At 46.1% G+C, this 13,162-nt stretch overlaps 1 protein-coding gene across 1 annotated transcript in view; it reads left to right on the top strand.

Moving 5' to 3' along the window:
• The first annotated feature begins 262 nt into the window (after positions 1–262).
• Positions 263–13,162, top strand: part of LOC106747056 (mucin-2-like) — a 20,255-nt gene continuing 7,355 nt past the window's right edge. Inside the window, exons 1-3 of the mRNA XM_014624303.1 lie at positions 263–2,102; positions 4,946–5,098; positions 8,335–12,000. Of these exons, the coding sequence (XP_014479789.1) occupies positions 597–2,102; positions 4,946–5,098; positions 8,335–12,000 (5,325 nt within the window). The 5' untranslated portion in view covers positions 263–596. The remainder of the gene's footprint in view (positions 2,103–4,945; positions 5,099–8,334; positions 12,001–13,162) is intronic.

Genomic DNA, 13,162 nt, shown 5'->3' with positions numbered 1-13,162 from the left:
CACTCGACGTATATCCACCCCATATATCTGACATCATATAATTCATATGTAATTGCTTACCTTTTCGATTCGCTTCTTCCATTCTTTATCCCTCGCCGGATGGGCGTGGAAAAATATTCTCACTTGGAACGTGGTGTCTGACGAGAACAATTAAACTCTTTCAGTCGTTACCCACGCCAATGAAATCAGGGTTCGGGAATGTCGTTAGTCATCTAACCGCATGGATCGTCTTCTTTCTTCGGTTCATCTGGCTTCTATTCTTCCCTTAAAAAGCAGAGTGGGTGCAGCGCTCTTAGACGATCGATATATATATTAGCTTTCCTATCATTATAAAAAGACAGAAAGAGAGAGGGAGAGAGAGAGAGAGAGTGAGTGAGAGAGAGACAATTCACGTTTCTACGATTAACTTGCATGAACCGTCTTGAGAACCGTCGCTTCGAGTCGAGGAAGACGAAAACGCCTTGTCGAGGTCGCCTCGTCGCGCCGTACTAACCGAGCCTACGCCCGGGCTTTCAGCAGGTCGCTTGCGAATTGCGCTTGGTGAATTTCCACGCGTTGTTTATAAAACGGAGCCCTTTGAACGACCTTTTCAGGCCATGAAACCAAACTCAGCTCTGTTCTCCGAAAGGTCTAAGATGAAGCTGGATTTAGCTAGGAGATTAATTAAACCCGAATTGAACGTTGACGAGAACGACTTCGACGTGACGACGACCCCTTATTCCGGCAAATCAAAAGTGAAAGAACCCTCGGCGATCGGCGAGAGCAGGAATACAGAGAAAACGACGAGAGCGACCAAAGTCAGCGGCTCGCGCATCGGGAGCCCGATAGGCGAGGACGCGCGGAAGGAAAAGCCGAGAGGCAGGTGGAAGATCGCGGGTACCCCGAGAAAATCCCCGAAGAACGCGAATCCCGACGTTTCGCCGGGCTCTCCTGCGGCCAAAAAGAATAGAGCGGAGTTCGCCAAAGGGACGGTCGCGTCTTCCCTCGCCGAGAGAACTTCCGCGAAGAACCTGCTCGAGCTGAACGCTATACCGCGCGAAATCACGCATCGTGGCACCACCTTCGAAGAGGCGGCCACGACGGTCGACATGAGCAAAATCCGATCCCCGGCGCCGCAGAGCACGACGGTGCCGCGGGAGGAGTCGTCGAGCGTGGACATACTGGACATCATATACGAGAACATCATCGTCACGACCGAGCCTGTCGAACCGATGAAGCTGGATAAGACACCGGAAACCACGACGAAACCTGTCACTTATGACACCCAGAAGGAAACCACCGTCGTAGTACCGATCACGGACTCGGTCGCGGAGTCCACCGAATCCCCCACCACGGAATTCGCTCAAGAGGTCACCCTGTCGCCGACCATCACCGTGCCAAGCGACTCGCACCTGACATCCGCGATCACAACGACGACGTCGTCACCAAAGATGCTGTACCCCGTCTACATCCCAAGCTCGAAGGTCGAGCAGGGCGCGAGCGACACGACGAAGAACACTTTCCGGCCCCGTTACACGAAGCCAGTACCGGACAAGGTGGCGGTCTCGATGGTGACGTCGAGGACCGTCGGACCTACCAGCAGATACATCCGGAAGAAGTCGGGCGTCTTCACGCCGTTCAACGCAGCACCCAAGGCGGTCAGCACGGAGCCGAGTCTTACGCAGACGAAGCGACGCGAATTCCGTCCGCGAACGGCGACGTACAGGCGGCACTCGGAGATGCCGACCAGTTCCTTGGTCCAGCCGCCGGTGACCATGGAAGAGCCGTCCGTCGGCGTCAGCATCACGCCGAAACCAACCAAGTTTCACGCCAACGTCAAGTCGTCCACCCCGACCGCTCGCTCGGTGCCGACCGATCCACTCGTCAACGTGAGGATCGACACGTCCAGCGACGGCGCACCACGTCTGGTCGGCATCACCGATAGCAGCAACGGCGTCAGCGGCTCCAACATCTTTAATCCTACCCGGAGCTCGTTCCTCGCCGCCGGGAACACGACCACGCTGCTGGAGCAGCTGCGAAGCACCGTGGCGCCGCTCCTGACTAACCTGGGCAACAAGACCCCTGTCTTCTCCGGCGCTTACTCCAACGTGGAGACTAACGGGGTGAGTGCGGCTGAGTCGGATGGACTTCGATCGGGTCGTCCACCGCGCGATTACGTTCGAAAGATCGAACGGAGATGAGAAATGCCGATTCCCGAGCGCACACCTCCTCCAGAAAATTTCATGATAGTAGATAATGGCATGTTAAATTCGTGTCGAGTAGCGTGTCGATGGATTATTAATGACATCAGAGTTACGTATGTCATCATGTTTGCCGGGTTATTTCGCGAGTGTGTGCGCTCAAGGTTTCAAGCCAGCTACTCGAATACCTGGTTTACCCGGCGTCCAAAGCACCTTGCACCTCGAATAGTCGATCCGCTTGAAAGCACATCTTATCGAGGTAAAGTTGATAAACGGAACAAAAAACTCCTGCAAGTGGATACAATAACCAGATGAAAACTCGGCGAAGAGAAGCGAAAACTTGATGACAGGAAATGATATCTCTGTTTGACTTGAATTGACTTCCGCGTCCTTTGTGAATTCGTCTCCTACGTTTCGTGAACAACCTCCAGTTCACTTCTTCCGGATGAAGTCGAAACTGTCACTCTTGCGCAGAATTTCTGTTTATAAGTTGCTCCTAGAGAAGTGAAATGGAATGTTCACGAAACGTCGGAAAAAGTTCCATGAAAAACGCAGCACTAACTCGGGAGACAATTCAAGTATTTATCCACATCGAGGAAGCCTAAAATATCTGGCATCTCTGTTAACACAACTGAGAACGTTCGTGTGAACATTCAGTTGCATTGCAACTCGGTCGAGACAACTGAGAGCAATTGATCAAGTAGAAACCTTCCGTGGGAATTTTTTTGTTCCTGCAACCGAGTTTTCGTTTGGTCCTCAGGCAACGGGAAATTCAATTACACCAACGGAATTGCTTTTTCCCGTGTACAGATTTTCCATGTAGAGATAATGAAATGAGACGTATGGATGAATTCACCGTAAAGACGTACAACAGGCGCACAGTGGTGCTTAAGCGTATGTTTGCGGACAAAACCTCGTATATAACTTCTTTATTACATGAAAATATAAGTGAAACGTAATAGATTAAAGTGAGAAAATATCTATTAGTAAAAAATCTAACCGGGGTAAAAAAAAATGACTATTAATTATTAATGAATTGAAACAAAACTTGGTTACGAAAAATTATTAATTATTATTACGAATAACAAAGAAGAAATTTTCTATTACTTTACCTACTCTTGCAAATATCGATGTGTATATTGATATAATTGCATTGGTAGAATTTTAAGTAAACGTTATATATTTGAAAATTTTCAGTGACTTAATGAGAATCGTAGAAAAAATATTTTACTGACACAATAATATTACAGGGATGTCTTGTTGAGGAGAATTGAAGCTTTCTGTGTCGATTAACTCTTTAAGAGCAGCATTTTTAAAAATTCATAAATGTCTACAAAATTGACATATCATATTTTATTAAAGTATCACTTTAAAGAAGAAGAATAAAACTAATCGCGAAAAAATTGACGAACCCGAGGATTGCGCTTCTTCGGCTGCACACCCTTTCAAAAAGTGCCAAAATCACGTAAAAAAGAAAAATAAGCACAATTTTGAGGAGAGCACGAATTTGTAGAATTTTTTGTTTAACTTCAGTTCATGTAATTGTTTTAAAACGAATTCAAAATTATATGCCAAAAAGCCTGCAAAAACTACCGTTAACAGTGGTAATAAGCCAAAAATCATCCTTGGAAATGAAAACAAAATACCAAATGAATTTGAACCAGCGTTTCGTGAACGTATTTTTTGTAGAATAACATTGAATAATCAGTAATCTATGTGTAAAAATTATTAAATCATAATATAACCTTTCTTTTAACAACCATAAGGGTTGAAATTAACTCTGAAGAGTAACTTTTGCATGTAGGGGTAGTTTTAGTGGTAAGAAAATTTTGGAAACATTTTTTTTTCACATATTTTGATCAACTATGAATTTAATTTGTGAAACTACTACAAAAACAGCCGTTAAAGGGTTAACGCACATTATAACCATCTTTTAATTACATATTTGTGTACTCGTATATCTTCTTATATTTCCCTCGAAATCTTACAACTTTTGTCTAAAATATTTTTTTCGATAACACGTAGTTTTGAAATTATTAGAATGTTCCATTTAAAATAGTAGGTCCTATAGAAAAGATGTAGTATTCCTATTAGAAAAGAATATTAATATTATACTAAATTCTTTTAATTATTCAAATTAAGCAATTTAAAAGCAAAAAATTACCTTTCTTTGATTTTATTAGAATGAATTTCTGACTTCTGAATTGACTATTGCAGATGAATTAAGACGGACGCAGAACTGCCAGAAATGCTGAAAATGTTATAACTGTAACTGTGTGAGAATGGTTTCGTCCGAGATTGATAAAAAGTTCTGATATATTGATGTAACCAAATTAAAGATTACGAAAATTACAGAAATTTAATAATATTTCGGAATCTTTTTCAATCTTCACAATTGTGTTTTATTTTTAACGTCGGTGAATATAATTTCATACACTAGAACACTAAAATATGCTTTTGTAAACTATGAACATCGTTAGTGAATATAGAACTCATTTTCATATGAAAATCAGTGTCGACTTTGGTAACATTTTCAACCGTGAAATATTGCTGCTTCATATATTTGTATTACAATTTCTCATTACTCTTTAATATTACACAAATATATTTATATAAGTATAAATACATATGAAATAAATATATAAGTCAAATATTTTCTAGATATATTCCCAAAAATTAAGGTTTTGTCCGCCTTGGCACCACTGTGAAGCGTGTCGCAGTTGGTCGCTTGGAATACATTTGCACGTGTATATTTGTGAAAACAGAATCCAGCACCCAGGATAACGCCGAACGGTGCCCCGCCGAGATTCAGCGCGAGATACAAGGGAGCAGAGTTGCTCGTGAGAAAACCAACGATCGGTCAAGCTGTGGTACCATCGGTCACCACGTCATCGACCACGGCCTCGACGCCAATAGAGGTAAGACTTTTGAGGATTTTGGAGAGAATCTTATGAGGGGATGCCTCGTCGAGGAGAATTTCAAGCTTTTCGTATTAACGCACCATCGTTTAACCACCTTTTAATGACACATTTCGCGTACTCTCGATCGTGGCGGAGAGAGAGAGCTCGATCGTTCGGAAAACTTTGCCGGCTCTAATCATGCGCCTCTCTCAGCGGCGAATGATTACGTCACACGATACTTTCATTTCATATGTGGTGTGGTATATCTCGTCACTTTGCGATAAGCCTCTTGTAATCTATCACGCGCGTTACACGTATAGTAACGTGCATTCATAGAAATAGTTTCTATTCTTAGAGAAGTGGTGACAAGAAACGACGTTACGACGGAAAGAAAGAAAATTTCGTGGCTAGTTGTAGTGACACGTACTCTTTGTATAACATCATTGACCAAATATTATATTATTAGATTTAGCGTTCAACTTAAGCTAGCTTGTAGACTGCTCGCGTTTCATACATACTTGCGACCGTGCGACAGGCGTATATGTGCATAATAACTACGTTACGTTATTACGTTATGTAAAGTACATATATGAACGCGTACGTGTAGCCTAAAAAGAAAAAAGGCAATGAATGGTAGGTCTCTTGATATAAGTCGTAGTTTAAAAGAAAAAAACAAAGAAATAGAAAAGTATCGCGCAATGGAAAGATCAAGGTAAGGCGGATACGCAAGCCGAGCGTTGATGGTTCCCTTCAGGAGATATTACGTGAGGTAATTTTCTGTGCTTAAAAGGTGTTCCCTACGAAGGTACCAGAGGGTTCCGAAGCAGTTGCACCACCGTCATGGGCCGACTCTATCGTCACAACCTCATCCAGCAATGTCGTTCTCATTCATATCGATGTAAACAGTCTGCGTTAATCCGTTCCGTGATATAGGGAGACCGTTTCAAATTTTATAATTGCGCTTTCTCCTCATTCTCCTACTTTAGCAAACAGCCGTTACAGCCGCGGCGTAACGGCGACCGCCGTACGAGACTGAGTTACGGTCGTTTTTTTTTCTTTTTTCTCTCTTTCCAAAATTACATTAACAACATTTCTCCATTCGATGCGCGTGTTCGCCTGTGAATACCATTTTGCACATACTATCGTATTTTTGTGGAAGCACACGTTGGCACGAGTGAGCGTGATTACCGCACGATCGGCGATCTAAGACGATCCCGTCAGGATAACGATCGACTTGAGCCGTCGAACACTGAGCGTTCTAACACACGCACTCAGGGGAAGGAAAGTCTGCCTCGAAAAGTTATACAGAAATGAGGGATAATTTTTGTTAACTTGGCTCGGAAAGGAAGGATTAGTGCACAATCATCGATCATGATCACGTCATCTCACGGCACGCATGCAATATCGTATCTTACACCTATATACGCAAATATTGTATTATACAACGTTATATTATGTTTTTTATATAATAAATGTATTTGGATTTTAGCATCGCATGCGATTAGCAATTGTTTGCCCTTATTTAGCCAAGTTTATTGTATCTACTATACGAGACGTGACAATAAAGGTGATATGCAAGTGTGCAAATTATTGTTACGCAACGTATAAGTTTCTACCGTAAAAAGCAGAATGTCGGAGAAATATCGGTAAAAGTGTTGACGTTTTGAGCAAACATATGTAAACGCATTATCATTAGCGTTAAAAAAAAAACGAATGTTCGTATTTCGAACCATGATTTGCCCGTAATAATTTGTGAATTTGCGAGCTTCCCGGGAGAAAATCTTTCACGTATAATTATATATAGAATGTGTTTCTATATAAAAATATATAATTATATACGATTATGTATAATTATATATTTTTACATAGGGACATTCTATATATAATTATATATGATGCTTTATATATATGTGATTATACTTGATCATATATAATTATATATAATTATATCCGATTATATGTGAAACATTTTTTCCCGGGTTATGAGTGTCAGATTTTAAAAACTTCAAATCCACTTCGGAAGTAACCGTGTACATTTAACATTGTATCTTCGATAAGCATTGGTCACAATTGCGTTGGCAATAATTACATTAAATCTAACACTGTTGAAAATATTGTTACAAGTGGAGAAGTGAAAAACGCGCGTTTACGCATGGTAAATGCATATAGCAAACATTTTGCAAGCCTTCGTTTCGAATTTCGAATAAAGAAGGAAAAAATATAGCGGGTCGCGCATCGTTACATGATCAAATATATCGCGTTTCTTCGCTTTCACGAATCGGCTTTACCGGCATTTCCCGTACCGGAGAATTCACTCGCGTCGATTTTATGCGCGAACGAAGTCATTTTCACACGGCAAAATCGTACGTATCTCGTATAACGTGAACAGCTTCTGCAGTTGACATGTGTCGCGCGCGTATCTTTCGTTTTCGGGGCTCCTCCGTCGCGATAATCCGTGCGAGAAACGCTAATGTGACACTTCCGTAATAATGTAATAGCGAAAGTACGTCAATGGAGGCGCCCCTGTAGAGGCGAGAGGTAAAAGCCGGCGATATCTCGAAGAAGACGAAAAAATAGCGAGTACTAGTCGTACCGCCGTCTCCCGATATATCTCTATCCTTAAGAACGAGTTCCAGGCTGTTATATCGGAACTTGACACGCAGAAACAATTCTCGGTTCACTTCCTCCGGCACTAGTTCGTATATTTACCAAGAGATGGTGTATGTTCATAACGCTCATAGCGTCCACTTGCATAAACGCGGCGTTTGTGCGCGTATCGTTCAACCGTCCTCTAATTATTCGTCAAATAATCTGCTAATCGCAAAGAAAAAAAAAAGACACCGTATCTCGCAACTAGCTGCTGCTGCTGCCGAAACTCACCTGAACGCACCATGCCTATGCATCTATAAATAGAACTTTTTAAAAGCTCGTATTAATGCTTATAATTTCTTCGCAAGCTTCTCTCTCTCTCTCTCTCTCTTTCTTTCTCTCGAGCTTCCTCAATATATGAATACGTAGAACTCTTTGCACTTGAGCACCAGTTCATCACCGGGGAAGATCCATCCAGCGCACTTAACGTGGCCGAATGCAATGTAACATAGTCGATGTCCGTACTTTCCCCTCTAATGTATTATAGCGGACATTGCACAATACATAGAGAAGATGCTCGGTAACCGAAACGGTTTGATAGACCGACACACGTAATTGCACTAAAGTGTGTACAGCACTCGCACGCACCGAATTTCTGATTGCAGAATTCCAGTACAGCGTCGCCCGTCTACGTCGTCAACCCCGGCGAGCCGAGATTCGTCACTTTTTATCAGGCATTAGAGTCGGCTAGCGTAAAAAACGAGAATCTAGGCGCGGACGACGGTTCTCAGCGGCAAAGACTAATGGGCGGGTTAACGAAGGTAGACTCTAACGCTACTGTACTTAACGCCGCCGGTAATGACACTGCTAACAATGACACCGCAAGCCCCACCACCACCACCACGATCACCACCACCACCGCATCAATCGAAACTACACCCCCCTCAGAATCTACCGTAGACACTATGACCACCACCCAGTCGGCAGACGTTTCGCTCAATGCGAGATTGAGCGCGGACGATACCCCAGAGTCCGCCCCGACGACGACGACGCTCCCGACCCCCGCGAATACGGATGCGAGCGAGATGACCACCCCGTCGTCGTCGCCGGACGTTAACACCGAGCAAACCACCGCGGTCCCCACCTCCTCGGAACCGACCGGAATTACCGCCCCTGATAACTCAATAATGAGCACCCCAGCGCCGCAAAGCACCACCACCACCACCGAGTCGGTCAGAACCACCGAAGCGTCGACCGTCGGCGTCGACACCACCTCTACGGAAACACCGTCCACTACCACACAACCCACCCTCAACGCTCGACTGGTCGAGCCGGAGACCACGAGCCCCGCCGAGAGCGCGCAGACGGAGAGTACAGACGCACCGATGACCATGGTCACTTCGACGACTCCGCAAACGTCGAGCGCACCGTCGGATCCGACCAGCACGACCGCTGAAAGCGTCACGACCACGCAAGCACCTCCGGAAACGATCATCTCGACTCCGTTGAACGACGTGACGGAGAACGTCGAGACGAATACCACAGGACAGTCCGAGGAGACGACGCCTCCACCGACGGATGTCCCGGTCACCGGCAATCCAGAGACAAGCACTGTACGACAATCTGAAGCTATAATATCGGCGGAACAGACGACGAGCACTGTACAACAATCTGAAGCTATAATGTCGACGGAGCAGACGACGAGCACTGTACAACAATCTGAAGCTATAATGTCAACGGAACAGACGACGAGCACGAGCGTGCCCGGGATCGAGGATATAGAAACGAACACCATCCAGCAGTCGGATGCGACGACGTCCCAAGCGACGGAAACGACAAGTACCAGCACCGAGCATTCCACCACGGAGGAGATCTCGAACGACGTGCTGGAAAGCCCGACCACACCAGCACCCGTCGCCGTAACCACGCTTCGGACGCGACTGATCGACCTGGCGCAGGACATCCTGTCGCGTTTGCAAGTCGAGCTCACCAGCACGACGCCCAGCCCGGGAAGCACGCGATCGGGAGAAGCGATCGTTGAGATGACCACGTCGGAACCGGCGACAACGAGCGGACCAACATCGCAGGAGACGACCACCCAAGACACAGTAGGTTTGGGCAGCGATTCGACGATGCAGGGCACGCGTGGTCCGGAGAATCCAGGACCGAGAGACACGACGGAAGTCGTCACGTCGGTCTCGCGAGACTTCGTCGCGGAGGGCGAGCCTCGGGCGTCTAACGATACCTTGCTCGCCGAGCTAATGACCATTGCGAAGACCCTCTTCTCGGAGGCGATGAACGACACGCGGCCGAGCCAGATCGCCGAGGCGATCCAAATGAACGGCACGGCGGAGAGTAACGAAAGGGATCGATCAGTGTCCTCGGACGACACATTGACGATAGCACCCTCGCGGCCGGCCACGGCTGACGCGAGTTCCCAATTAATTACTAATCCGATTCAGTCATCCGACAACACCGATCAGCGGCAGACCATTACGACTACCGGCAGTCCCGCGCAACGGGATGAGCTCACGACTACCACGACGAGCGGCAGCGTCGACTCGTCGAATGTAGCCACCACTAACAACCCCCCGATAGCCGACGACCCTGTTACCTCGAACACTGAACGTACGCTCGACTACGTGAACGAGCAGTCCACGACACCGAGTGCGTGGTCACCGGGACTAACAGAATTAACCACTAACGTAGCCGTTACAGAAGTAAGCGTCACGCAAGCGAACGCAGTAGAGACCACTAACCAGACCCCGGGACTCGACACCACGATGGTGCCTGCGGCCGACCTGCAGGTCACCAGTGACCAACCCCCCGTAACATCGGTCACCAGCACGAGCACGGTGCGCGCCGGTAGCGCGACCGACACGACAACAAGCGATACTCAGGCATTTAGTACCGAGCCTTCCGCAGAAGCAGCTCGTAATCTAATAAACTCCACCGACACCACCACCACTAATCCAACCGACGGCGACGTAACAACAGACGCTCCCATTCAAATCACGCTAACCGATCTCATAAGCGAGAGTCCAAATCTGATTGCCCGTTTCCAGGATACGACGGCAACAACCGCCCAAGGGACGGCAGGTTCAGGGATCATCCAACCCGAGCAAACGACCGCAACCACCATTCCCACTGTCACAACACCCTCAAGCGCACCAATGCCAACCGATCCCCCCATGCTCCCTGAATCCTCCACCGTCGCTACCACAACGGTAGCGGCCACAACGACGACAGAACAACCGACGACCACGACGACGAGCGCGACGACGAGCACAACGACGGTCGGGACGACGTCGGCGCCAACGTCCGAAACGACCACTTCGGCCAGTACGAGCGAAAATGATAACCTCGTGTCCACCGAGGCGTCGTCGACCATGCAGGACAGAACGGGCACTCTTACCGAGGCGGACGACTTGAACATGATACCAAATACGGACGTCGACCTCGAACAGACGACGACGACAACCTCGACGACGTCCATGTCGACGACGACCATGTCCACAACGCCCATGTCCACGACGCCCATGTCCACGACGACCGTGTCTACGACGCCCGAGACCACGACGCCTATGTCTACGACAACTATGTCTACGACGCCTATGTCTACGATACCCACGACGACTACGACTACGAGCGCTGCACCACCAACCACCACGAGCACGCCAACTACGGCACCAACGTTCTCCAAAACGCAGATCTTCGGTCCAGATGGTCCAGTGATGCGAACAGGCTCGACGTTCCCACCTCTCGGCCCCTTCAACACGATTCCTTACCTGCGACCTTTCGGCGGAAGTCCGGCAACAACAGCGTCGAGGTTCAATACTCCCTCGTTCCCCTCCTCGACGTCCTCTAGCAAAGCGCCGGTACGCGACTACTTGATTTACGGTATCTATCCGAACAAGACCATCGTCCGCAAGCGGCCGGAGGACAATCTGATCGACCCGAGAAACGTCGACAGCCCGTACGTGATATTCGGCATCTACCCGGACGGCAGATTAGTCCGGAAGTTCCCGAACGGGACTATAATACCGGACAGGCCCAGGAATCCAGTCGAGGTTGTGTTCACGCTTAGCACTACTACTACTACTAACCGACCAGCACCCAGGCCGTATTATAACCAGGCTAATAACCAGTACCAAGCTCCGGTGTACTATAATAGTCGTAGACCCGTGGACGAGCTGACGAGATACACCCAGAGCCCTGGCCCCGTTGATATTGGACTCACTGCTAACGCAATCGGCGTACCCCTCGGAGGTGGGCCGTATTTCACGGGACCACTCGGTACCCCTGCTAGCATCCCGGGCACAAATAAAATGGTATCACTATTTGATCTTCATCGTCAAATCGTACCTTATTCCGACTGCGGTAGAGTCTATCCCCTGATAGCACAATTCATTGGCGACGCATTGATTCAAATATCAGTTATATTGGCATCTATCAAGGGTACATTGAATGAACGTTACTCAAAATAAAGACCACGCCAGACAGCCAAATTTGCAGAAGCAGATTTTGTATCTGCTGTAAATTCTGTCGATAGCTTAGTAGCAGAAATATAATAGGATTTGCCAGCAGGATCTGATAATTGATCCGTTATCAAATCTCTGTTATAAAATTCTAATAAAGCTCTGTTACCGAATCCTGTTGTATTTCTGCTAGCAAGTTCCCAGCAAATACAAAGTGACAGTTATATAAATGTTAGTTGTAATTTCCTACTCAATAATATAACTTTTATTTAACGCGTGTGTTATACAACAGTTATGTGGTTGAGTAGGAAATTACAACTAACATTTATATAACTGTTACTTTGTGTTACTTTGTGTTTGCTGGGTTGTCAAAAGAATTTATAGCAGATATTACGATTAAAATCTGCTTTTACAGGCTTGGTTGTCTGGCTGACTTTATATCGGACATCATTCACTCAATGTACTCTTAATGAATGCCAATATAATCAATATCGGACCAATGTATCGCCAATAAATTACGTTACTAGGATCTGTCATTTATCGTTAATCACATGAATAATAGATGACGAGAACTACTTCTCAGCTTCACGATTATGACGAGATTACTTGGATGATTCTTTCATGTAAATTGTCACGCGAATGAAAATTCAACGTACATTCATCGGTCGCCAATGAATCGTCATTCATGATTCACGAATGGTCTTTCTTTATTCGTTATCTGTTACTCAATGAGATCTTAACCACTCGGTAGTAAAGTAGCGAACGTTTGAGGAGTTTCCTGTTATAAATCTTGTAACGTAACGTCGGTGCAAGCTTCTAACTACGATCAATTTGAGTAAGAGCGTTGTTAAGATCAGGAGACGATTGCAGTTTGTCGCAAAATTATTAGCTATTTGTTCCTCCATTGTCTTATTTTTTATATTTGTTCCTTTGTTGTGCCAATTGCTTATTTTTATTCTTTTATGTTCAGACACGTGTACTTTACTATTCGTATTCTAAGTTAGACGTTAGTAAT

Source organism: Dinoponera quadriceps, unplaced genomic scaffold, assembly GCF_001313825.1.
Source record: "Dinoponera quadriceps isolate SergipeBrazil2010 unplaced genomic scaffold, ASM131382v1 scaffold2110, whole genome shotgun sequence".
NCBI classification, from domain to species: Eukaryota; Metazoa; Arthropoda; class Insecta; order Hymenoptera; family Formicidae; genus Dinoponera; species Dinoponera quadriceps.
This window is presented reverse-complemented; position numbering and strand designations above follow the sequence as displayed.